This window comes from Andrena cerasifolii, chromosome 6, assembly GCF_050908995.1.
Source record: "Andrena cerasifolii isolate SP2316 chromosome 6, iyAndCera1_principal, whole genome shotgun sequence".
Taxonomy (NCBI): Eukaryota; Metazoa; Arthropoda; class Insecta; order Hymenoptera; family Andrenidae; genus Andrena; species Andrena cerasifolii.
The window spans coordinates 17538735-17565092 of record NC_135123.1 but is presented as its reverse complement, the minus strand read 5'-3'; the positions used below and the strand labels follow the sequence as shown (position 1 = coordinate 17565092).

The 26358-nt window shown below is 51.2% G+C and overlaps 2 protein-coding genes across 3 annotated transcripts; one reads left to right on the top strand and one right to left on the bottom strand.

Annotated features, from left to right (window-relative positions):
• Positions 1 to 27: 27 nt before the first annotated feature.
• Dnalig3 (DNA ligase 3) lies at positions 28 to 26242 on the bottom strand. The gene is made up of 22 exons (XM_076814789.1): positions 26106 to 26242; positions 16664 to 16982; positions 15070 to 15348; positions 5228 to 5463; positions 4486 to 4565; positions 4332 to 4409; positions 4067 to 4256; positions 3848 to 4003; positions 3629 to 3760; positions 3480 to 3559; positions 3326 to 3413; positions 3175 to 3252; positions 2961 to 3084; positions 2784 to 2854; positions 2553 to 2699; positions 2270 to 2478; positions 1921 to 2206; positions 1734 to 1847; positions 1567 to 1658; positions 1071 to 1161; positions 502 to 661; positions 28 to 201 (listed from the first exon to the last, which is right to left on the bottom strand). Exons 2-21 carry the CDS (start codon positions 16977 to 16979, stop codon positions 515 to 517), a joined length of 2994 nt encoding a protein of 997 aa, XP_076670904.1. The 5' UTR covers positions 16980 to 16982; positions 26106 to 26242; the 3' UTR covers positions 28 to 201; positions 502 to 514.
• LOC143370132 (uncharacterized) lies at positions 13029 to 24607 on the top strand. Of its 2 annotated transcripts, none has more exons than XM_076814805.1 (5): positions 13029 to 13405; positions 22010 to 22188; positions 22269 to 22491; positions 23280 to 23392; positions 23738 to 24607. In XM_076814805.1, exons 2-4 carry the CDS (start codon positions 22030 to 22032, stop codon positions 23339 to 23341), a joined length of 444 nt encoding a protein of 147 aa, XP_076670920.1. In that variant the 5' UTR covers positions 13029 to 13405; positions 22010 to 22029; the 3' UTR covers positions 23342 to 23392; positions 23738 to 24607. The 2 variants fall into 2 exon arrangements, with proteins under 2 accessions (XP_076670920.1, XP_076670921.1); XM_076814806.1 differs by lacking the exon at positions 13029 to 13405 and adding an exon at positions 19472 to 19764.
• Positions 26243 to 26358: the final 116 nt, after the last annotated feature.

Here is a 26358-nt window from a genome sequence, read left to right as displayed (position 1 = left end):
TACGACAGGAAACGAAGCACCACGATCTTCGATTCCAATAATCCTTTTATTCCGAATACATATTTCATCCAAATTCTAATCAAAGTCACAATTTCGTTTCACCTTAGAATGTACAGAATTCATTACGCCAAAAATGGTATAAAAAGATTACCATGATCGAACCCTTCTCTTCACGTTCAGATCCGAACGATCCTCAGCGACCTGCGAAAGCAAAAGTATTACGAATAGTGGATGGAAGGAAAGAGAAGTATTTGAAAGGTAAGGCCGCGTGGATTGATCGATTGCACGCTTCTGTATCGTAATCGGGGCTCGTTATTCTTCCCAGTAGCCAAGCATACCAAGTACGTATCTCGCAACTCGGTCGGAATCTTCCAACACTCGCAATTAGAGTCGCTTCTAGGGTATCGCAGTCGACTACGCTCGGTAAAGGGACACTTAACGGATCCCTGGACTCAGCACTGCTAGTTTCATCGCTAACGCTAGAATGGAATGGCAACGTACGCGGATTCGGACGTCATCGGTGTCGACAGAGGCAGGAACAGTAATCAGGAGCGAGCTGCACCGCGTGGCACTCGGTTTGCTGGATCCTGGAGGCGGAGGCGGATGCCTCCAACCATGAGACGCTCACGTGCCTGGCCGTCTTTGGCACGTCCTCGAACTCCTGGAACAGCGAGCGGAGGAACGCGGGATTAGCCGAGGAAATGGTGTTGCACGGTTGCTGGAAAACGACGCGCGGGAGTAATTGGCGCGTACGATTAACGGAGCTGACAACTTCCAGGAGCGGGAAACCGCTTAACGCTGGCACGACGCCCCGCGGAAATGGCGCGGCTGTTAAACCAACTGTAATTGCGTTACCGATCGATTTAAGAACGCCGTCATTAAAGGTTCTCTCGAAAACGCGACCCACAGCCTTTCGCCTCCTACTACCACCCACTTCAAATGTCCCGTGTCGCGCCGCATTCCCCAGTCAGCCCCCGGAACAGTGTCTTCGTCGAATTACCCGGGACAAATTAAACCGAGCGATGAGGTCCAAATGTCAACGCAAAGTGTCAGAGGGCGGCGATACGTACTTGGACCGCAGATGACAAGATCTCCGTGCAAGGGTGGATCACGTGGGTGGCCGTACTTGTCTCCTCGTCCTTCAGTATTCTTGCCCCGAGACTGGTGGTGGTTTGACGACGATGTTAAGGAAAATTGTTGTTATGCCAGTTGAAGGGAGAATAGCGGATGGCCGGTGAACGCGAGTCTCTAGGAGATAATCGACCTAGTAGAGCGGTTCCTTTCCCGAGTCCTCTCTTTTAAATTCGCCTCGAGGGAGATAGCGAGCCGCAGCGAAGCGCAAAAGAAACCCTGCTCCGTTTCCTTCTCGCTGCACGTGTCGCTTCGCCATCCCCGCATCTCCCATGGGTGCTGCGTGCGAGTTCACGTGTCGCGGAACGCAACCCACCTCGTCAGACCTTGTGTCCGCCCCGAGGTAATTAAGACGCGTCCCCTAAGTCCAAATGAATCGCTCTGACCGAACAGAAGCAATCGAACCGGCCTCTCGCGTTCGGAGAAAAAGGATACGTTTTCAGCAGCCCGCGGACGTGTTTTCGCCTGTTCTTTTTAAAACCTGGAGCCAACGCCACTGAGGCAGCCCTCAGAATTCCTTTGGACCTCTGAAAATCATTGGACGTCGCAGGCGTGCAGGTTACAGTTTCGGGGAATTAATGTTTCGCTAAAGAACACGTTACCAATTCGCTATCCGTGAGTTTCGATAATGGTTTCGCATCAGGCGGAATGCCATCCGGAGGTTTCCGGCCCTCGATCCAATTCAACGGAGTTCCAGCGGCAGAATATTCTATGTACTGCGAAATAAGCAAATAAAGGAATAAATTAAAGGGGAAGAATGCACGAAAGTTATGCAAGATGCGTACGCACATCGTTCTTTACAAACGCGTAGAATTTCGCCCGTTTCTCCTCCTCCTTCTCCTGCTCCGAGGAAATTCCTTCCTCGCTATTACTCGGTTCTACTTTGATCTTTCTATCGGCAGTGCACGGTACGTGGTCTGAATCGTTTTGTTTCTTCACGTTCGCCGAGGGAGTCTTCGACGATCTTGCTTCCTTCTTCACCAGATACGCCAACTTCTCCTTTGATTCCTTTTCCGCGTCTAAGGAGGAGTCCGATTGAATAACCAGCTTCTTATCGTTTGCTTCCTCTTTCACCCTGCAAAAGAGGAGTTGAATAGTCGAGCAGTGACGTTCTATCGCACACAGTCAGCATACGCACGCCGAGGTGGAAGGCAGAAGGAGACTAAAGTCTATCGACTCGGAACTCTTCTTAAAGAGGGCTCGCAACTCGTTGAGAGAGGTGGCGGTGGCCCAGTTCTTATCTCTGCGAATACGCGTGACCCGCGGGAACCTGATGCTGATGCTGTCCGCTGTGTGCACACCTTGATTCGTAAACTCCGCTCCCGTTATTTCCCACACCGGCTGCTTCTGCAATCCGCGCAATGGGAAGAATAAACGCGACGCCTTTCAGACAAGGAGCAGAGTTTGCCGCGACTGCCTACCTCTGGATCCCTCGCCACGAAATCCGGAATCATGGGTTTGTTCGCCCTCAACCAGTGCGGCACTTTGGCTGGATCCTTGCCTATTTTCACCATGTCCAGCTCGTCTTGCAGCATCGTCAGGGTCGCGTCGTCGTGGCCCGTGTGCACCTGAATTAAAAGGCGCAGTTTGAAAGGCAACCCTCGTACGACCTTCTCCCTCTGTTACTGAAAAAATGCGTTATAGATGTTTACTTTGGTCACCGTTACCCACTGGCCCCGGTCCTCGTCGTAGCAACCCATCAGGAACACAGACATCATGCCACCTGCAACCGTAACACGCGGAGAAAGTTAGAAGATGAAACGAAAGGGAATCATTTTCTCGAAGCCTGGCCTCGTGGCTGATTCTCCTTATCGAGAAACGGTACCGACCTTTGTTCCCTGTGCCGTACCATGCACCAAGCACGACGAGATCTGCGCTATCGGCTATCGCACCGTCAAACAAGTAGTCCCTTTTTACCTTCAGCCAGTGCCGCTTACCAGGCTCGTATTTGCTCTGCAAACAATTACGAGCATCATCGATTGTTCAGAAATAAAAATTAGAGCGCGACGTAGCGGGAGGACGCGTCTGACAGTGATTACTCACGTTCACGTCCTTGAGGACCAGCCCTTCGAGCCCCAGCTTCAACACCTTCGCGATCATTTTCGCCAAGTCTTGCGGATCCTGAAATCATCGTTGCACTAGGATCACATGGTTCGTACACTGAAACGTTGGGACGAGTTACAGGAACATTTACATCGACTTGCTGGACCTCTGAGAACATTATCCTGTTGGGAATCTCGGTCATCCTCTCCTTCAGAATGCGCCTGCGCTCCAGCATGGTCCTGGACACAACGCACGCTCGCAAACACTCCATATCAACGTAAAACAAAGGAAGCCCGGCAACTTACTTGTGCAGTAGCACGTTCCCGTTGTAGTAGATGCAGTCGAACACGAACAGGCACGCGTTGGCATCCTTGAACTCGGCTTTCTGCAAAAGGAAACGATCAGAAGAACTGTGCAAGAGGAGAACCCGCACAGTTCAAGAAGAGCCGCGGACCTTGTGAATGCCCAAACTGCCGAATGGCAACGGCTGTCCAGTGTTGGCGTCGATCATGAGGATCTCCGAGTCAAGGATAAGATCGTCCCCGTCTGGGAAGGCCTTCGGAATGTACTCCTTGAAGAGATTCACCTGGAACGATCACGACCGCGCGACAATCAACGAGCCCACGGAGGAACGAAGCTGACAATGATCGAATTTGAAGCTTGGAGTATTTACTTTATGGGAGAGCACAGGCTTCAGAGACCTGCTGAAGTATCGGAACTCGCTGCCCCTCTTGTGCACCTGGACGCGTTCCCCGTCGTACTTCACCTCCGACAGCATGCCATGGGGACACTTCTTCATCGCCATCTCCACGGACTTGCAAACCGTTGCCTGTTCGACCATCGAGCTGGGTATAATCAACGTCTTTGGACAGCGAACGATAAAGAAGCTTACCAGCATCGGTAAAACTGGCGTCATCAGGGAAAGAGCGACTTTATTCCCGGCAGAAGAGCCCGAAGAGGAGGCGGACGGTTTCTCGAGCTTCCCAGAGACCGCGGAGCCTTGCGCGCACCGCTCGATGACGCTGGCTAAGTCTCTGGAGGTTTGGAAGGCCTGGTACGCGTCTTCGTGCACCGCGGCCAAGCTGGAAACGCGTGGAACAAGCGAAGCAGCCTTACAACCGTCTCTACTCGCTGTCTACTTATCGCAGGACACTCACATGTGCTTCGGGCCAGCGTTGATCCTCAAGTCGTGCTTGATCAGTCGAACGATCATCAACAAGTCGCTCGCGGTGCACCTGAAAACCCAGTAACGAATATCGTTCGTCCAACGAAGAAGAGTAACAGGAAGAGAGGAGGGTTCGAAAGGATTACCTCGGAACGATCGAGCGAAAGTGGCGAACCTGCTCATCCTCCTTGGTCAGGAACGACAGCTTCTCCAGAAACTCGTCCACCTGGCCGAGAAAGAATTGAGCGAACGAATCGATAAGGGAGAGGAACGGCTATTTATTTTACAAAAGAAGCTCCAGAGGCGCGGGGAGGCGAGGATCCCACGAAATCTTGGAGTCCAGGCTCGATTGACCGTGGAAATCCTGGTGGTAATCCGTCAAGGTTCCGAGATGCCCGGACACGCCGCAGGAATTCCCCTCCAGGGCGAAACTCTATGCAATTTAATCGCGAGGTCCAGGGGAAGTCCGATTCTTATTCGAGGCTCGGCGAACGCGAACAGAAATTCCGTTTCGTTTCTAGTTTCTACGCGCTGCTCGGCGTCGCTAATGGCCGGGGAGCTTAGGGCGGGGGTGCGGAGGGGCGGGGGGAAGAAAGAGAAGCTCTCAGAGACAAATTACATGGATAGTCGCCCACGCGAATTTAATTTCAAACATCCCGCTGCCATCATTTGTTCGCACCGCCGCGAATTGCCGAGATAATGCGCGAGCCCTTTATCCCTCGCTGGAAATTTATAAAATTTCACCCGGCAGCTTTGCTCGATTAATAGAAGCGCCCCTTACCGCGGCGATGTCTTGGCATTTTCCCACGGAATTTTAGAATCCCCGATCCTCGTGGCCACGGGGACTACTCCCTTAGGCTAAGCCCGCTAAGCGACGCGACGGTTTACCTGCTGGATGCTGAGCACGCTCTGGCTGGCTGGCTTCGACGCGCTTTTCTCGAAGAACAAGCGAATGGTCTCGGCCACGTCCCCCTGCTCCAGGTGCTCCAGCATCTCGTCCTCGTCCTGGAGCAGTACACGAGCGAACAGCTTGACGAGCTGTTTGCTCTGCAAGTTGTACACCCTCTTCACCGCCATGGGAAGCAGCAGCTTGCACCACAGCTTCGTATCGCTCTTGAAGCCATCTGAAATAAAAGGAAAGGGTTCGTAGGAATCGGCTGGAAGGCCGCGCGGCGTCCGATAGGCTATCCGTGATCAGCCAGTGCCAGTTATCGCCTCGTAACTTTCCGCACTCGCGCTGCATTCCAACGCGACGTTTTTCCGTCGCTCCCTTTTTCCCTTGCGCCGATAGCGGGCCAGGGAGCGCGGGGACTGGCGCGAAGAATCGCGAGCAAGCCGCACGAAAGAAACTCGGGGCCGCGATTCGACGACGGCGAAAGAGTCTCGCGAGTGACGAAGAGCGAAAGGATTCAGAGGACGATGAAGTGGAATATCCAACGACCTCCTCTGCTAGCTCCAAGCGGCTGGGACCGGATCGTTGTCGAAATTGCGAACGCTACGAAGAAAGAGCCGAGGGACCCGTCGCCGTCGCACAGCCGGGCCACGCGTTATCGCACCGCGCGAGTTGTCGCGATATTTACTTCCGCCGCGGATCGCTGCACGGCCGAGTGGATTTTCGCAAGAGAATCGGCGACGGGGCTCGTGACTCGGCAAAAACTCCGCGACCAGCCGAGAATAGTGTTCTATCAGGAACACGAAATACGATAAAAGTACGATAAAAGCACGATAACAATACGATAATCCCCCTTCATCGATAATCTGTCCACCCAATGGCAGGGGCTAGCGTTCGGAAAGCTACGGCAAAGGCGCGAAGCGAGCGGGATGAGCTCGGTCTACTTGAAAAGCAGGAAATCTACGAGGAGCCGCGGCTCCAGAGGAGCTGCAGCCGAGATAGAGTCGTGACCAGTAGCGTTTCGTAACGCGACGATTGAATTTTAACGACGGCCGCGTGACAAAATTTAATTAGAGATCGGAGGCGCTAATCCGTGACCTCTGCTTCTTGCCCCTTCCCGGGGCAATTTATCGCCGAAATAACTGGCAAATAAATCAGGGAAAACGTCGAGGTGTTTACGTAGCTCGAGAAGCGATCGAGGAGCGATCCTTATCGATCACTCACCTCCGCGACAGTCGCGAGCTTATCACGCGCGACTTGATCGCGGATGTCTTCCCGATTGGCTGACACAGGGCACACACCTCTCGACGGGTGTCAGCGGGCTATCGCGGAAGCTCGCGGGCACCGAGGACAACGTCCCTATCGGTCCATCTTTCGCGGTGCTTGGAGGAAAGAGGTGCGGTTTGGAAGAGTTTCCGCGAAGTGGTTCACCGTGGATCTGCGCCCCCTTTGCCGTTCCCTTTCCATGGGCCCGGTGGAAAGTCTCATTGAAGCGTTGGCGGGCCGTTATCGCCCGCGGTACTACACTTTGTACGAGCCTGTGGTGTATCTGCGTGCTGACCTCTCTCTATCGATCATTAATTACCGCTCGCGCTCCTCCGTAATCTACGTATGAAGTCACCTCCGCTTTTGCGAGCGATCGTTTGACGCGATCGTGGTGTTTACTTGCTTGTCTGGTTGGCTGGGCGAGAGAAATCGCGGCCTGCCCGGAAAGAAAGCAAAAAGAAATTCAATTGCCCGCGGCCGGAGCGAGTGGCGGTTTTTCGTGAAACCAGATTTCGACCTATCTAGCGGCACCGTTATCGCCGACTCTCCTCCCTGCTCTCCTCTAACCGACCACGGCCGCTCTCCGCCAACGGAGAAAGAATGCCGAGGGGAAGCGCGCGCGGAACAAGATTGCGCTTTTCGGAGGAGCGCGCGTGCGAGAGGTCAAATTGCCTCTCTGCGAGTTATCCACCGTGGAACCGTAGTCGATTCGGTTCTCGAGTCGCCTGCAGCCCCGAGAGAAACGTTTCCCTCGTCGATTCCACTAAATGCACGCATGCCTAGGTGAAAAGCTGGAGGAAAGAGTCGAAAGTTTGCGCGGAACGGAGCTCGGGAACGCGTGCAGCGTGCAGCAACAAGGTACCCGCAGTAGAAACGGACGACCATGGGCAGACACTGCTAGACTACTTGCCTGCGGCCGTCGCGTCGCGTCGCCTCGCGTCGGGCAGTTTGCCGCGCGACCGAGTCACGCGACTTTGCACGTACGCACGGTGGTTCCTAATCGCTAAAAACCGGCAAACTCGGTGCTCGGCGGCTTTGGGGTCGCTGATTACGGATAACTTGTCCGAAATGCAAATTTCAATGTCGAAGACCTAATAGCATTGGCATAACACTTGTTTTTAAATTAATTCTTGCGGAAATTGTGATAATTTTCCGAAGTTCGCCTAAAATTATATAATCAAAATTTCGAATTTAGTATGGCGATCTTAATTTTAAAACATCTTTTAACTTAATTACTGTGAAAATTTTATTTTTTTAGACTTTTATGAAAAATGCGGCATTCCTATAGAAGATTACATAGTTCAAATATGTTGTTGAAAATAATAATAAGCAAAGTCAGGATTTTCCTTCCGTCGTACTAAAATATGAGTAAGATTTAGAACATCTTGAGAAGGGAAGTACAAGAGTAAGTTCAAAGATATTTCGCATCGTTTATGTGCAAATTTTTATAACACGTATCTTAATGGTAAGATGTTTTACGCACGAATTTTTTAAAAATGAACTTTGCCTGATACATTAAACATGCTAGCGTTTTCAGGCCATCTAAGAAGCACGAAATTTCGTCAACTTTGGTGGCCTATATCTCATTAACCGACCACTATATTTTAAAATTTCAAGCGACATTTGTTGCACTGATATATATATATATTAAATGTGCCATACTACCAACAAGCTGCTATTCACTTCAGATATTGACTTTTGGTCAACTTTTCGGGAAAAGGCACCACTGTGTTACGTGCCGTCGCAATTCTGCTACCCCAGTACTTTGAGTATTATTAGTATTAAATAAACGGGTAGAAACCCTTTAGTACACAGCATACATTGTACACATACGCGTACCGCTTATATATCAGTGGATTGGATTGGTAGCACTACTTTTACGCGCGTGTAATCTCGGAAGAATTAAGAGACGGGCTGGTAGTGGTCTCGGGGGCGCATTGAAGTTTAGCGGTCTAAGCGGATCGCTAACAACTTTATAAAGAAGGACTTTGTCCACTTGGCTGTACTCCTTCCACCCCCTATCCACGCCCCAGCAGCTAATAGCACCGCTTCCCGTCGGATCACCGAAGTTAAACTGTGCTGAGCACGGTCTCGCGAATCGATGGTAGCCAGAGTCCTAAATCTCTTGTAAAGCCTCGGGCAACAGTGATTGGTGATCGATGTCGGTTAACATCACAAGCATCGGCTGTCACCAAATGGCAAACTAGCGTCGAGCCTGACGCAACTCGTCCGAGCAAAGTGCGAAGCGATATAGATCGATGATGTAGAATCTACGCGCTGCTAGGAAGTAATATCGTTTGTTTTCACGGAAAACAACGCGAGCCACGCGCGTACACATGACTCGGCTGCGCGTGGGGATTATTAACTGGAATTTCGTCAGTCGCAGTTTTCGCGCTCGTATCCCCTATTGCGCGTTAAGGAAACTGTTCACCCTCGAGAATAGAATAGCGTTTCGTCGCCCTATCACGTTCTCCCAGCTTCTCGGAAGCGCAACATTCTTCAAATCTTTCGTCTGTCCAACACTCGATTCTTATACCTCTCTCTCTCTCTTTCTGTGGCTTCCTTGCCGCGATTGCAGGCATCCGACACGTCCTTACCCCATTTTCATCGTACGATTGCGCAACCTTGCCGCGTAATTCGCGACGTGCAGCGTGCAACGCGATGGAACCAACTTTCCACCGAGTTCCAACTCCCGGGAGGGCAAAACGACGAAAGTTTTCGCCCAGCCACGCAACCTTTCTTCCCCACGACCATCCGCCTTCCTGGCGCTGCTGCGGCACCCACGCGCCGTATCGTAATCACACCTGTCGCTTCGCGAGCCACGACCGCGACTTCTACCGCCAAGGCTGCGGTTACGGTGGACGCGTTTTCGGCGAGATGAAAGGATCCGAAATCGAATCGAGAGGCGCGTTTCGATCGAGGCGTCGTATTATAATCCGAGCGATTGATGCAGCCGCCGTGCCGCGCCGCGCCCCTCTGTCGCGCGATGCTACAATAATTTATGGAGGCGCGCAGCTGCGCTGGCGCTCGATAATTAAGTCGGACAGACGAAATGTCGCCGGCCAATTATCTGTCTCGATTAGTCACGACTGAACGTCTGTTGGATTCCACCGACCTGGATTTTAGCGAAAATTCCCTCGATAACCAAGCCCGCGAATAGCGGTTGGACGGGGGTTCGCGCGTAAGGGAGGAAGAGAGGAGGCTCCTGACCCAGCGCGACATCATCCTCGAGAATAACTGTGCCAAATCGCGGTGACTTTCCGCTCTCGGGGTCTTCTGCAGCAATCTATGGAAAAATTTGCAGCGCGTTCCACTTACGGGCCAGAATTCCTTCGACTCCGACTCACGGGACAGAATTCCTCCAAGCTGAACTAGAAACGCAGTCGGACACCGACTCGGGCGGCAAGCTGGGCCTCGGAGTAGCTGCGGGGGTGATTGATCGTGGCAAAGTTATCGCGCCTAGTTACCGTGCCTCCCTAGCTAGCAGCTTTAGATTCCCGCGTTAAGAACCCTCGCGGCCGACGATCGGGGATAGGAATCGCCGCGCCGGGTAGGTTACGCGGCTTAACAGCCAAAACGGGTGGTGGTCGCGGACGGAACCGATGGCGTTCCTGATCATCGTCGAAAATAGAGCGCAGGCTGGGCGGCCGGGCGATTTCGACGCGCAGATCGCTAATTTTCGCCGCGCAACAATAGTTTTTTAATCCCGAGGCGCCGTAGCTGACAGTGTTCGTCGAACACTGACTCGAGGCCGTAAAATTGGACGGTGTTTACCGTGGCGCGGGTCGAGCCGCGATCCACCGAATTAGATCCTCGGGCAAGTATCGGAGCGCGTGCGTGAGCGAGCCGCCGACGTGGGCGCGAATCGTGATCGAACGCGATGGATAGCTAGACGCGTCTTTTGGAACGCGACCTTGACGGCCCTGCTCAACTTTGTGGCTATTCGCGAGCGTTGCCGATTATTCTTGGACCGGGGCGAATCCTTTGGGAAGCAAGAATAATAACGCGCAACGTGTATCTTCCGAATATAAATAAATAAACAGACAAACGTACGTGACTGATCCGCTCGCGGTGCAAAGAGGGTTGCTGAAGCGGGTCGAAGCGGGCCCAAACGCCTCGACGTCGAAGAAAGCTGCAGCGACGGCTCGGAGCGTGGGTCGTTAAACCCGAAAGCTGGCTCGAAAATAGACGAGGCACGGTCTATCGGAGCCGTTGGATTCGCTGGATTCGCTGGCTCCTATCTGGCAATGTCATCGAAATGTTAGGCGACGCTTGGACGAGGCGTCTATCGCGGGAGAGAGAATTTTACGAGGGACCGGCGTCAATCGTTTCGCCGGCGAGTTTGGCAAGCCCTGTTGCGCAACCACCGCCGCTTCTTCTCAGATTCTCAGCTTTTTAAAGCGGCCGGAGGGCCTTTGTCTCCTCCTCGCTGTTTCGTCACCGGGGGTCAACCCAGTTGCTCCAGCGAACACAACGAAATTTCTCACGCGACTCCTAAACAATAATATTTGCCAGACTCTTCGGTTTATCAAGCACCGAGCCGATAACGTTGGCTAATAACGTAAATATTCTTACTAGAATGCCACGTAGAAGCGATTAGGCGCGTAAAAAAAATGCGGTGCGATTTAACTGTTACGTGAAACGGGGATGATTGAAGTCTCGCATTTGCGTACACAAGTTCTCGGTAGCTGGAGCTCCGCCTGGCCGTGCAACATTATGCAAAAAAAATTGTATGTTAAACGATTTTATTAAAAATGTAGTAAAAACTAAATAAAAATTCACTAAAAACTAATTTTTTTTTCTTGTACTTCAATTTTGATGGTGTTAATACCACTTTAAATAAAATCGTGGAGCACGATGTTTCATAACAGGATATGAATCACTTTAATACTTCAACTTCTGGTTACACATGGTGCCTCGCGATTTTATTCAAAGTGATATTAGCACCATCAAAATTGAAGTACAAGAAAAGAATAATTTTTTAGTTTTTAGTGCATTTTAATTTAGTTTTTACTACATTTTTAATAAAATCGTTTAACATAATTTTTTTTATATATTTTTTATTTTCTAGTTTTTAGTATCTGTGGATTTACATTCTTTACAAATATCTTTTATTGCTGTATACAGTTTAGCAGTTTGCTTAAACGTTGTAGTGCTACAGTCACTAAAAAATAATTCTTTTCTTGTACTACAATTTCGATGGTGATATACTACGAACGGCTGCAAAGTTTTAGTTTTACTATTCGTAAAACTAACTGCGTATTTTCGGAAATCGCGATGCGACTAGCGTCCCGAACGCAGCGGCTTTTTGTCGTTTTCTTAAGGAACGCGAATGGCTGATTTCAAGTCGTTTGGATTTGTGGTTATTGTTTATATTTATCGATGACCGGGTAATTTTTTCACCCGCTCGGGGTTAATTTTTTTTTAAATATTGTATTGTCCTCCAAACTACGCACGCCTGCAATGTTTCAAGACAATTGGATAGTTGGAAGTGGATTAAACTTGAGTCGCCAGATTTGAACTATACATACAAAGAAACAGAGGTTCGAAGCTGAATAAAATTGTTTAAAAGTGGATGCCCACCGCCACAGCCACTCCGCACAAATCTATCCGTAGGTGTATTTCAACGTGGGACGGCCTTCCGACGGGAAAATGGATTCGGATGAACCGAAGCTCGCGTGCGACCTTTGATCTCGCAGCGAACACTCGCGCGTCATCGTTTCTCATTTCTACAATTTTTTTTATTCCGCCGACTCGTTAGTTCATCATGAAATTGCAACTTATCTCCGACCGGTGCGCATGGGGTTCGAGGAGCGCGCGTAACGCAGCTCTCGCAGAAATTTACCAGCAGTTTTCCTCTTCACCCTCCAACATCAGCCGGATTCGAGCTACCTACTAACTTTCGGCACGAGAGGCGACACGCTGTTTCTAGGAGTATAGCGTGAGAAGATTTTAGAAGAAATCGGGATTACGAACCATTCGACTTTCCTGTTTGGTAACCCTAATGGGAAAGTTTGAGAGCCTGCAGCGCTCCGATAAAACGCAGGCAAAATACCCGCCGCGTAATACTCTCTCCGAAACGTCATATATTATTCAATTAATAACGGACGGAGTCCGGTTAAACCGGGCTGCTTCTGCGAACGAGTAAATCACGGTGGCTCGGAAGACGTGCGAAAATCCGAGTAGCGTTGAATGCTCCGAAGGATCGCCGATCCGGGGAGTCGCTCGACGATGGTGTGAAAAATTGCCACGCGCGAGGACCGAAGGGTGCAGCGGCGGCGAGGAGGTGGCGAATTAAAAGCGAAGCGAGGAGCAGCGAGGCGAGGCGAGGCTGATGAAGGCGCGGAGATCGTCGAAGAAGCGAATGTGGAGGGAAGAGGCGCGTGGAGAAAGAGGCAAAGAATGGGAGAGCGTCTGGAGCCAAGCTGGCTGCACGAGAAGGGGCTCGACATCGCGTTTACAAACCGACGCTTGATTAGGTGGGGACAGCTATGCTTATAAGACACGAGAGCACAGCCCCCGAGACCAATAGTCGCGAAACGGTGAATGTGTTGCGCGTATCAAACGCACTCCAGCTTTACGGAAGACGAGCAACCTTGTTGAGTAACCGAGGCATCTATCCCTCTGTCTCTCTACCGCGATCCCTCCGCACTCAACAGGAGGAACACACACCGGCAAAGTGCTGCAACAGTGGTGACGTAGGGCGGTGGAAAGCCGCGGGACAGTTGACTGACACTTGTTGCGAGCTGAGCGTCATCGATACACGCGAGTCGACGCGAAACGAAACGAAACGAAACGAAAGCGCGTTCAGAGAAGTTCGTCCAAGGGACCCGTGCTGTGCCACCAAACGTCTGCTTCAATTTCTCCAGGAACGAAGGAAGTCACCAACGGGAAGCCTTTCGATCACGGTAAGTAGTCAAGGACTACCCAGAACCACTGGCGGTGGAGAGTCAGGTGGGGGAGGAAAGTTGCTTTACCCGCGAAGCTTTAGAAATCGTGAGATCCTAAGTCCTAACAGATTATACGTATTAGCGGCGAGAATGGGTGGAAATTGGGACGAATGCACGTATTATGTAGATTCGGCTTGGGTTGGAATGAGTTTCCAACCGAATAGGGAAGTGCTGGGAAGCGGCGAAAAATTGGCGAGCTTGGGGCAAGCGTAAGGGACGTTGCCGCGGATGGCCGAGCAACCGCTCCATGGGGAACGGAAAATTTCCCGTCGATAGACGCGGAGAAGAGTGGGTCAAGTGTACGTCGCGGAGAAGAAGGAATCAACGAACTGCAATCTGTGCCGCGTCAGAAGTTAACTCGCCGCGGTTTCTGCAAAAACAGTTTCGCGCTGCTGAATGATGGTCGATGAGCGAAGACGGGCAGATTTTCGTCTGCCGCGTTACGCAACCAGCGCGACAGAGAGGAGAAGAGAGATCGTTCACCGGTACACAAATGTACGGGGACCAGCTCATCGAGCACCTTCGCTCAGGACACAGAATATCCTGGCCAGTCGCTCTCGGTCAAAGTTCTCCGCGACCGTATCGGAAACCTTTAAACAGATTCGTGGCACGTTGGTTGAGCTTTCGCGCGTAGGTTAAGAATTTCCCTGATGCCCGAAAAGTGGCCGATCGAGAGGCTCGGGATTCGTTGGCTCGCCGAGTCAGATAACCCCGTAAAAATCTTCCACTGGCGAGCGCAGCGGTAGGAATCTGCATGGCCGATTGATTAATGGCTTCCTTGTATCCGATTCCGGTATCGTATTTGTCCGAGCTGAAGAAAAAGACACGGAGGCCAGAAAGAAAGAAGCGAGAAAGCCGCGTAGGAGGGTGGAAAGCCGCGAATGGGGGACAAGACAAAAAGGGGGCGGGGAAAACGCGAGTATGTTTACGCGAAAAGCGTGGTCGATAGGCCATTGATAGGACTGCTGGTCCGCCAATCTATCTTCTTCCCACAGTTCCACGCGAATCTAGCGGCAAGGAAGATTTTCGCGTCTTTCGCGTGGTGGACATTCAGGTTGCACCGCGAGCTGGCTTCCGAATCTTTCCCTCGATTAAAAGATTAAAAGATTAAAAGATGGGATTCGCGAGGTAGCGCCGGGCGGCGCTATTTCGTCAGATTTCGTTCGCGCGTTTTTGCTTATCAAGGTCACGAAACAACGATAATCTCTCGAGTTATCGGGACCAACCGTGCGTGCAGATGTACTCGATTAAGTCGAGGAGGAGCCGTTTGTTTATTTTTATCTGAATCCGACGAGTCTGCCTCCCGAACCTTCGATCCTCGGCAGCTGGCCCGACGTCCCTGGAGTCTGTGACGATCGCGTCGATTAAAATTCGATCGGCGACATCCCGCTCGCTCGCGACAGCGCGCAGCGTATCTCGACTGCCAATTCGCCGAGGCTGGCGAGTCGCGCGAGCGTGAAAACCTTGACCCCTTGAGAACGTTACGAAATTCGGTCGGGTCTCGACGCACGCCGCTCGATTCGTTGATGCCCAAGAAGCGCGACAACGGCACACGAATCGCTTCGGGCAAAGTCTGAATACACTCCGACGGCAGTGTATCGGCGCGGCTTTCAACCACTCACCCCCTTCGCACCCTCTGGTCAGCATCTTCTTCACAACGGCCGTCTTGTCAGTGTAGGCGTCGACATCGGCCACGTCCCTGCAGACCCGCTGAAACTCCGCGAAGGAATCGTCTCTGCTCCTCGCGTCTCTCTTTTCCTCGTCGTTGCAAGACACGGAATCGTCGATCTTAGTTTTCTTTGGTTTGTTGCCGGCGGATGATGGCCGGGACTCGTTGCCCGGTGCCACTTTGCGCTTCTGCACGTAGGAGGACTCTTTCCCTTTCGGCGTTCTGAACGGGGCTGAAAGCATAGGGATGCTAAAGCTAATTCGGCGCGGTCCTTTAGCGAGGTGCTCGCGAATCGATTTACGTCAGAGGGCAGGCACCGAGGAGGTTAGAGGGAAAGCCTTTTCGGAGAATCGACACTCGAGACGGGATCTCCTCCAGCGAAGGCGCATGTAACACGGGAGGTACAATCTACGCGCCGTACCCGATAATCTTTTATGACTGCAATAATAATCGGCGGAGCGAGGAGCGGTTTAACGCAACGTAAATCATCGGCCAACAGATCGCTCTAATAGGCGATAATGCTGTAAGGATGATTTATAGGGTACAATTTGTACATCCCCCGATTGAATTGAACGGCAATTAAAACGTCCGCGCGGCAGTGCCGCGTCGCGATAAGGAAACGCCAGTGCGTCTTCCCGTTTCGCGCGCTACGAGCTACTGAAACGTAAAGTCCCGTTTTTCATATAAACCTATGTAAAATTTAGTAATAACAAGCTAGAGATATCTGGTGTTATTTTGTATAAACTATAACTATTATGCTTTGCGATCACGAAGTTCGTTTGTTGATACTGTTATTTTCTGTTGAGTTATACCACAAAATGTTTGTCAATGCAAAATGGACTTCTTGAAAAGTACCTAATGTCTTTTCGTGTAATATTAATCTAAATAACTAGAAAACTCTTCAAATTAACAAATATTTAATAAACCAATTCTTTTGGTACTCAATATTGAAAGAAAAGCATGACTTCTTTAACAAAAAATAAAAATATAATTCAGAGGCTCACTTTGAACTAAAAACTAAAAAAAAACGCTCAACTAAAACAAAAACACTGTTTAAAAAATTTGGCATCATTTCTTTAAACTTAGTACGAAAACTGGCCACCTCATTATGAAAACAAATAATAAAATATATATTTTCAGTCCGAGGGACTTTTTGCCCCAATGGTACCTCTACAGGTAGTTTCTGCGTTAGAAAATATTATCATTTCGCAATAAACAATATCATCTCCGCATTACTAAAGGAACATATAATCTTAACGCATAAACAATAAAGACGACGTGTTTCTTTTGGTTTTCGATACATAAAATAACGAAGGCGTCGTGTAATTCGCACGAACGTCCAGGAGCGACTGGCGACTCTTCGGTCACCTCCGTTTCTTCTCGCTTTTTACACAGTATACTGCGAATTTCAATACATAGTTTAGGAATAGAGATTTTGAATCCGGGACTTTTCACTCGCTGGAACTTTTAGCCCCACCCTACCCTACGCGTTTATCATCGCGGTACACGCGTCGCGAAATCGTCGCGAAACGGCGCGGGACGTTTACCAGAATCCTCGAACTCCTTGACTTTCTCGACTATCGCTCGCTTGTCTTCGTCGCAGAGCTCCGGCCAGCCGCTAATGTCCTGCTGGGGATCCTCGATCCTCTTGGTGGTGGCCCTCTGCTTGGCGAACACCTCGAACAAGCAGGTCAAGTGGTGCCAGGCCTTCATCTTGCCGTCGGAGAATGGATTCGCGACCAGCTTGGCGATTCTCACCGCGTCCTTCTCGATCGGGCACTTGCACTTCTTGCATTTTGCGCGGCCGGTTTTCGCGCGCTCCACCGCGAACGGCTTCTCCTCTTCCCTCTCCTCGTCCGACATCCTCTGAAACGTTCACAACGATCGTTAGCTCTGCCGTTTATCTGCCGCGAAACGGAGCACCCCGAGAGATTTTGCCGCGAGGACTGCAACGCGAGAAGATGCAGGCGAATCGGGGGAAAGAAAGAACGGACGAAAGAGCAACTCGACGCGCGAAAGAGGTAGGTATTGCGCGTTGAAGGGACTCCTCGTCCCTTCGAAAGGTTAATCCGCTTGGAAATAAAAGCAAACAGCAAAGGAACTGCTTCTCGCCTGTTAATCCCGTCTGAAAAGGGCCGAAGGAAAGATCGCCGTCGAGGAGCCAACTTCTTTCGTACTCCAGCAGCTCGAACCAAAGCGTACCGATCTTGCGTCATGTCCCGTCGATCCGAAGCAACTCGGCCACGAAATCGCGAGCAAATCTCTTCCGAATTTGGCCGGTTCAACCGAAGGGGACTTTCTAAGATCCAAACGGTTATGGAAGGCGCGAATACCTTCATTCGGCCAGACGGGTTTCTTTAACAGGCTCGAGCGAAACGAAAGCAGCTTGTCGTCGTTGATACGCAGTAGTACGCGACGATATCAACTGACTGGATGCATCGGCGGTAATCTGGAACATAGGAATTCTACCACCGATCGGCCCCGTACTGTTTCACCTGAAATATTTCTGCTATATTTCAAGTTTCATGGGAATAGCGTAGGAACCAAAGTTGACCTTCGTATCTCACTAACACCTCCCAACAGAGCGAAACTATTGTTACCACAGTTGCGAGCATTAAAGTCGTCTCTGCGATTGGAATAATCGAAGCCCAAAGTAGACAGGGTGTCTGTACTTTTCCCCTGATTATTCCTCGAAGCTATCTAGAATTAACCGCGACGCCAACTGGATACGCGGGGAAGTCTCCAGGGAGGAACAGGCAAAATCGCCAACCTCCCGATCCGCCATTTTGCCGGGCGTGCGATCCACCGAGAAGAAGAAGAAGAAGAGCGAGAAGAAGAGGATCGCGGCGATAAGAGGAAGCAGTTAATTGAGCGATAGCGATAAGCGGCGAGGGGCTGTTATTGTCAATTAACGCGCCGATTGGTCGACAACGACGTCGATGCGCAATCGAAACACCGACGAATAATGGCAGAAGGCTGACGCGGTTCTACAATAATTGCAACCGCGTTCGCACTCGCCAGCAGGCAACGCACGAGGGATCGCTTCTCGCGACAGAGATAAATTGCGGTCCATCCGGCAAATTGATGTAACGCCCTGCTTGTCGAAGTTTCGGCAGCCCCGCGAGACGATCGAATCGATGGCCAACCTTGCAAAGAACTTGACACTTTCTTCGACGAGTTTATCGGGAGCCGAAGGAGCTACCGCGTCGCGCTGGTCTGACTATTGCCTGTCCTATACCACTTGGGCGCACCACTAGCAACTCGGTGCTGCTCCACCTGCGGGCCGAGATATTTTACGCAGCCTGTCCAGCTCGGCTGTCTCTCGCATTAGCTCGGTAAGAGGAGCGGCATCAAGGTGGCCCGCGTGAAGTAATCGACGGAGAATACAAATTAGAATTTCAGACGTATCGCGCTGGCATAAAAAAACGTAAAATTGCGCGCGACCAGGGAGAAACTGGAGGGAAAGGAGAGAGAACGGACTGGTCGGTCGGTATTGTTCGTAAACGGTGATAGGAATCGGGAGCGCGAATAAATCAGCGGACGCGCGACATTTCCATCGCGCCGGACCTAACGAACCGTGTCTTCTCATCAATTTTTTATCGTCGCTGCCCGGATATTTCGGTTTGCCTCGAAGGGGGATAGGAAGGGGGTAGGCAGGCTCCGGTCCCTCGGTCGGCTGGCGATGGATGGTATCTTTTGATAGAGCCCTCCCGATCCGCGCCGACGCGAAATCGTTTCTAATCGCCACGAATCCAGCTGGAAAGTCAGCGAATCGGAAAAGTTGAATCCTTTATCGGCCTGGCGACGATAACACGGCAAAGGGCGATACCGCGAGTGGAGAAGTTCGCGAAATAAGAGCGGCGCCAGCGTGGGCGGCAACTTTCGACACGATTTAGACGAACTTGCGAAAGACGTAAGCCAGTTCTCGAAGAGGAGAGCCGAGCTCGCTCGCGGAGGAATTAGCGGACGCCACGGACTTACGATCGGGCAACTTTCATCGCGCTGCTTAACTCTCTGATTGTTTTCTTTCCTCCTGCCGCGAACGATTCACGGGACCCGGCTGGGATCGATTATCGAACCTCGATGAGCGGCCAGGGACGCGTGAAATATCGCTTGGATTTTTTTCTCGCGAGGACTACACCGAGGGCGAAGCGCAGGAAGGTTACAGAGGAACTAAACTCGTTGCGCGTCCAAGTGTACGGACAAGCGGCAGCCAAGGAAATTAAGAGATACGGGCGATAGTTGGTTCGGACGCGGTTCGCCTCGTAACAAAACGAGGAAGAATCGAGGCGCACACGAATGGCATGCACGTAGGCGTCGTTCGCGGAGGTATCCTCGTGCGAGCGCGGACCTACAGGTGGTAGGAGGTGCGGCTCGGTGGCGGGGGGTGGAGGATTCTGCTCAGGGTATAATAGAGGGTGCAACAGCCCTCTCTGCTCACTCTTCGAGCACGCAGCGCCCCGCCAAAAAGTCCACGAGATACGCGCGTCTACCTCTCAAAGCGGAAACAATAGAAATAAGAGAGGACAGTGAGACCCTATCCACGTTCCACCCGCCGATACCGATCCCGGCTCGATCGTCCAAACGTTTCCCGGAGCAATCCTCGCAGCGAGGACCGAGGCTTTCGAGGCATTCCAGATCGAACAAGGTAGGTTCCTCCTCGTTCGTCCCTCGGAGAAAACTTGCTTTTCGACCCTCCGAGGACGAGAGACTCTTCCCAGTTACGAACAGCAATTAAGTCTCGCGCGTCACTCGCGCTTGGATCGATTGTTAATCGTTTTGTTTACGCGCCTAACGCGAACGAACGCAACGCGAGCCAACGCGGCGCCCGCGAAGAATCGGCTGCGATTCACCGGTGGTGATTGGAAGCGGTGAAAAGGTTGAAATCGGCGCGGTCGAAGAGGAAATTGGGGGCGGTGGCACGCTCGATCGGCTCGCGCCCGCTGACAAAGAAAGAGCGGCTCGAACAATCGCTCCCGTGGCCTCGCAATTCTCCCCGGTAAATGCCAGAATAAAAAGCGATCGGGGCTTATTGTTCGCCGAATAGATACACGTCCGATGCGTGGCACGGGCAATGGGAAAGCCGCGGAAATATACTCGACTTGGGACTATAGAGCGCAGCCTCCTTTCCTTTCTTCGATGGAATTCGTCGAGTATCCAGGATATTTTAATGACGCGACAATTTTCCAAAGTAGGCTGGAAACGGCGCCGTAAAAGGCGTCGTTACGTCGTCAACGCCGACGCTACATTCCAAGCAAGGTAGACGATTCTCCAGCAACGCGTACGCAGTTGCTAGCGCGGAACGAATTGAATTGCGTGAACGGAACGATAGATTCCTCGGCTGCTTTTTCGTAGGCGCTCCGAATTATATAAAGCGTAATTGCGCCCCTCGGCCTCCGCTCGTGTTATCTGTGGAAACGAGCCGGCCGCGTCGCCAGACAGATAAATTGCTCAGCTGAATGAATTTGCGGGCGCGTTTCTTGGGTCATCGAGGATCATCCCTTTGCGCGATAAGCAGGGCGATCGCGAGGCGCGGACGCGGGGGCGCGCGCGCGCGGGGTACGGAAGCGAGCGAGGATAAGATTACTCGAGATCGCAAACATGGATCGAAGTCGAACCGAGCTATCGGACGTCTCCCGTGGTCGTAGATCGGTCCCCGAACAATTTCGCCCGGGCTCCTCTTCTTTATTCAAACCGAGAGACTGATTTCGCCAGCGAACCCGTTTGCCTCGCTGCAAATGGAGAGAGAACGCTCGCAACGATAGATCGTGCGCTAGTTTTGCGCGGCAGGCCCGTAAAGGGACAGCAAATTAGACTAATACCCTGGAATTCCAGCAACGGATTCGCGGTACCCGCCAATTAGCGAAACGCCAAAGTTATGCTTTGAATAATTACGGAGGGACTACGTTAATTGGTGAGCGAGCGACGGAGTAGCTGTAGGTTGGACTCTTCTTCTAACGCGCGCCGCGGCGATCGGCGAAGACGTGGGACGCGTCGATGGCGATCGAGTGGAAGGATCCGTTTCCTCGCGAAGACTTAATTTAGAAATCCCGCTGGGTGGAGATAGAGGCGACAGAATCCTCGAGATTCCCGAAACGCAACAAGTGGAAAGTCAAAGAGCCTTTCGGCGGAACGCCAGTCTCTCGGAATCGCTCGGCAAACACGCCGCGACGTCGAGCGATGTTTGCGCGACAGAAGCGATCGGCGGTATCGAATGCCTACCTAATTACTCCTGATTCGGAATCGATGAATCGTCGAGAGGTACATACATAATCGGGAAAGGAAGAGGCGCGCGCGAAAGAGGAAATTAGAAGGGTAGAAGGTCCGAAAGAGCGCGGTCGCTGGGGCGGCAGGGACGCGATAACGACCGATTGTTAACGGAATCGAAGGTAATTTAGTAGCGACGATATTCACGGCTGACCGAGATGCTGTAGCCTGTAGGGAAGCGAGGAAAAAAGGGATGGCGACGTGTGGGCTCGATCCTTGAGATAAATCGACGTTTGATGGCTCGTTGGACTCGAAAATAAACACCCACGTGGATGAGGATGAAGATATCGGCCCCCTCTCCTCACCATCGTCCCCATTTTTCTTCGGCCTTTCTGCCTCTCTCCCTCTCGGTTCATCGAGTATCGGCTTGCTCGGGACGCGTCAATCATCGCGATCCGACTTTCGCCGAGATTTTCGCCGTTGGCCCGTATAATTTCTTCGATATTTCTATTGCCGACGCGAGCACACATCTCGCTCGAATGAATGATGGATGAGCAGCAAATAGAGACGAGATTTCTTTCTTCTTGCCATCTGTTGCCTTCCGTTGCCGAGTGGCCCAGATAACAAGGCCTATTCGCTGGTCGAGAAAATGCGAGACTGACCGTTCTTTCTTCGATCGATTGCAGCGGCCACGAGGATCGAGGGAATGACGGGAAGGTGCTGCTTGAAACCGACGGGCTTCTGTCTGCTGGCGCTGTTGTTGGCCGGCCTCTTCAGCGACAACGTGGTCGTCGTCGGGGAGCCAGAGCCGATTCCGTCGGAGCGGCTCTACAGCGACAGCTTCATCAAGAACGCGGAGAACTTCGTGAGTATCTATCGTCTCTAGAGATTCGTCCCAGCACCGCGCGCAGCTTCCCTCGATTAACAGCCGTTTGCTTCTCGCAGATACTGCTCAACAAGCTGAAGCAGGTGTACGAGGAGCAAAAGGACATGGCCGAGCGGCAAAAGGTGCTGGACGACGAGGAGATGGTGATCCAGTCGATGCTGGAAGCCAGGGCGAAGGACAAAGCGAGGCTTCCGTCCGTCGACTACTCCGCCGAGGAGCTTCCAACGCCGAACGCGATCGTCAGTCAAGCGAAGCGTTCTGGAAAGCGCAATCCGATAAGCTGTGAGTGTCTCTCGCCTCTCTACTCCACCCCGAGCCTCTGATTCGCGGCCAATCGACGATCGAATCGAGCCACCGTACGGACACGTAACTACTTACATAGTAGCCATCGCGCGTCGATCATTCCCGAACCCGTCGGGATTATCTCGCCTACGTTCGCGTACTCCGCAGAGGAAAACTACCACTGATCGAGCGGATCCAGCTCTCCTCGTCCTCGAGTCTGCGCTCGTCCCGCCAACTTTTCCAACTATCCGCTCGATCTGCCGCGTTTCTTCCTCCGCGATTAGGTATAAGTACGGAATACTCGGGGGTGGACGTGATTCGCGTGTGAACGCGCTCCTCCAAATCCTAGCACATCCGGTGCAGAGATAACCTCCGTCCTCGGATAGATATAGAATATAGATGAACCAGCTCACCTCCGCGTCAATCGAGCAATTATGCTACTCGAGCCGTAACGCGATTCTATAAACGACGAAGATATGAAATCGATCAAGGCGCAACATTGTTTCGACCAGGAATTCGCCGAGCGGCCGAGAAACGCGCGTGAGAAGATGGTAAACCAATCGATTACGCCAATTGACTTTTGATTCGCGTGACGTCAGGATCGGCGACGATTCACTTCGCTGGAAAACAAGGCGGCGCGGCGCGATCGATCCTCGGAATCGCAGCGCTCTCATCAATCTCGGCGCCAAACGAATTCGCGCGCCCGACAGTCCTGCAAAACCACCCCCCTCCCCCCCTAATTGCGAAGCGCTTCGATTACTGTTGATTCTTTGACTTTTGTCCAACAGATGCGACCCTGTGCCACATCAAGATCTGCAACATGGGTCGCAAACGGCAGTTACACAAGTAAACGATTAAAGAAATCGCTCGCGGACGCCGGCCACGGCGAGAATGGTCGAGCCTCTTGGGGGCCGTCCTTAAATTACGTAAGGGTGATTTTGGCGAATTCCTACCCCCCTCCCTCCCCCGGTATAAGAATTCGTAAGATTTCATATTCCATCCCCCTCATTACGTAATATTTTTTACACTTAATTTTTTCAGTTACTAAAATTCTTTTAAAGGTTTATATAATTCACAGAACTCGGTTTCGGGAAATTTAAACTAAAACTACTTTTCCGGAACAGTAACGACAGAATTTGTATTTATTCAAAATTAGGTTAAAATATATTACGTAAGGCGCTACCTGACTCCCCTCACCCCCCCCCCCCCCGCCCCCAAAAAAAGCCTTAGGTAATTTAAGGATGACCCCTTGCGCGGTGCACCCTTTGCCTCGTAAAAACCAAGCGAAATCCGCGCGCGTTGCCGGAATAGATAGGAACAGATAGGAACATATGAGAACAGAGTCCAGGAGGACCTGGGAATGGGACTACGAGCCTGGAATCGGTCGGAAACGCCTCTCTTCGTAATCTCTTGCTCGCGAGCTTCCAACTCTGTTAGCTGAAACGCCCACGCCGGCTTGGATCGCTCTAAAGGGCATTCAAGGATTCAGGATCTTTCCCAAATTCAAGTGGAGGACATCTATGCGAACACCGAAGTTTATCCCTCAAAGGAGACTCACGAGGCATAAGGAGGGTGGAAACAAAATCTCCAGCGAATCCGAAGAAAGTAACTCGCGCGACCTAATACTTATCGAATCGAAACACTTCGTGCAGATTTGAAATTTCAATTGCAAACTTTCGCGTTCCAACTGGATCGGATCAGTCCAGATCACCCAAGATCCAAGGAATATCGGCAACGGAACGACGAGAGAAAGCAAGTGAGAAAGAGAGAATGAGAGAGATCGTGAGAGAGAGAGAGAGAGAGAGAGAGAGAGAAACGAAAACGCGCTCGCGGCCGCGCGCGTGTTTCGCGTTTAGTATTTTCCCATATACCAGATAGAATTTCATCGAGTGGTCGAGGACACTGCATTCGCGGCCGAACAATCGCCTCGTCCCCTTCGAATAGGCGGGGAAGCGATAGATGCGATACATTCAATAGAACAACCTCGACGATCACACGCGAGCCATTATTCTGTTGTCGACTTTCTCCGATCAGTACCCCGGACTACTCGCGAAGCTCTCCGAAACAGTTAAAGAACCCGTTGACGGGCGAGAAGGCAATTCGTTCCCTAAGAAAAGTTGAGGAGGAAAAGGAGATGGTCAGGTTTTTGGAGAGTGGAGTGTCCTCGACGTGCCATCGATGCGAAATCGATAATGGCGAACAGGTATTTATTCGTTAGATTTAAGTGAGAAGGGTGCAAGGGCCGAGGCTCCTATATTCTCGATACTATCTTCGAAACGGAACGAAAAGATAACCAGATAGAAATTAAATGGAACGCAACAGGAGTTACTCCATTGCGAAAGGGGAAGAAAATGGACGGCCCTTTTAGCGAGACGATTTTTCACGGAACGCCTTTCCTTCGTGTAACGAATTAAAATATAATTTACTGGCAAGAATAGACGGTTAAATTCGCTATTCGTTGATTACGTTACTTTCGATCGTTTTCCCAATTGCATGCGTCTTAGCGTTTTCTGACCTCTGCGCGAGGTACCGGAAAGAGTAGGAAACGTAAGAGGAGCTGTCGATGTGAGTGGATCGACCGAAAGCGAGCATCTTCTGTAGCCAGACAGCCTCCCTCGGCGATACGAGACCAGAGATAGGCAAAGAGAGGCCGCCTGCACCCTTCGATAAATTATTTAATGATCGTTTCGTAAGAGGAAACGTAACGCGTCCTATGTAGTCTTTTTATGTGCCCCCTCTTTATTTATTTAGCCCCGCCAATTTCATTTACCCCTCGTCGTCCCTCGATCCTGCAATCGCACATCGACGCCCCGAACACAGTAATTATATTTTGTAAGCTACCCCGTTCGAAGTGGATACTATCGGTATTGTTTTCTACGGACACTTTACGTACGCTGTTTATTATTTAAATACATTCTGCGTGCACTATACACCCTATCGTAGCTAGCTCATTTCTCGGAGAACGGACCGGTTGCTGTACCCAACGTGCTAACCGTGGACCTTGCAAGCTCAGCGAAACATACGTTCGCGTCGCGACAATTCGTAATGACAATGTAACGCGATCGTACCAACGATATATAGCGTGTAACCATGCGTACAATATATACCTATAATTCTGTCAACAGAGTCACGAGATCTCTAGAAATAAACGACATGGAAAGCGCAGTCTCCGAATTCGTGACGTTAGCGGGCGGCTCTCTTTCCCCAATCTCTTCGAAATGTGCAAACAGTCAACAACATCGATCAAAGAATCTCTGCAGTAAGTTGTAATAGATAAAAGCGCAGACAGCCGCGGTTATTAAGCGATAGAAGTGCTTTTACGAAACGAGCAGTTCTCGCGATTCAAATCGACGAACGATGTGCGCGCCAGGCTGCGCGGACGTACACGAGCTTGGTCACGTGACTCAACAACCGCAAACAAGGTGTTACCATAATAATTACACAGCTCCGCTTCGTGGATCATAAATCACGGCACATCTACTCTGATATAAAGTCAGATTCTTTAATTTCGACGCGTGAAAACCGTGATTGAGCTTAGCGCAACGCACCACCGACATAACCTCAAATTGCTATTTAAACCGCACGGAGAATTCCTTTCGCCACGCAATTCTTACCAGCGATTGCAGTTACTTCTGGCGTCCTTGGTTCGCGTTCAGCCGCGGCGCAAAAAACCAGCAAGCAGATAAGAGCACAATTCAAACTTCACGAACGTCATAACTATTCCGAGTGGAATGCGTCGCGACATCTCTCATCTCTGTCGACAGCTCCCGCAATCTGCAAGCTCGCGTTCCGCAGGAAACTTGATCCATTCAGACGGAACACGTACTCTCCGTCGGTACTATTAGCTTTAATTCGTCGACGAGCTGA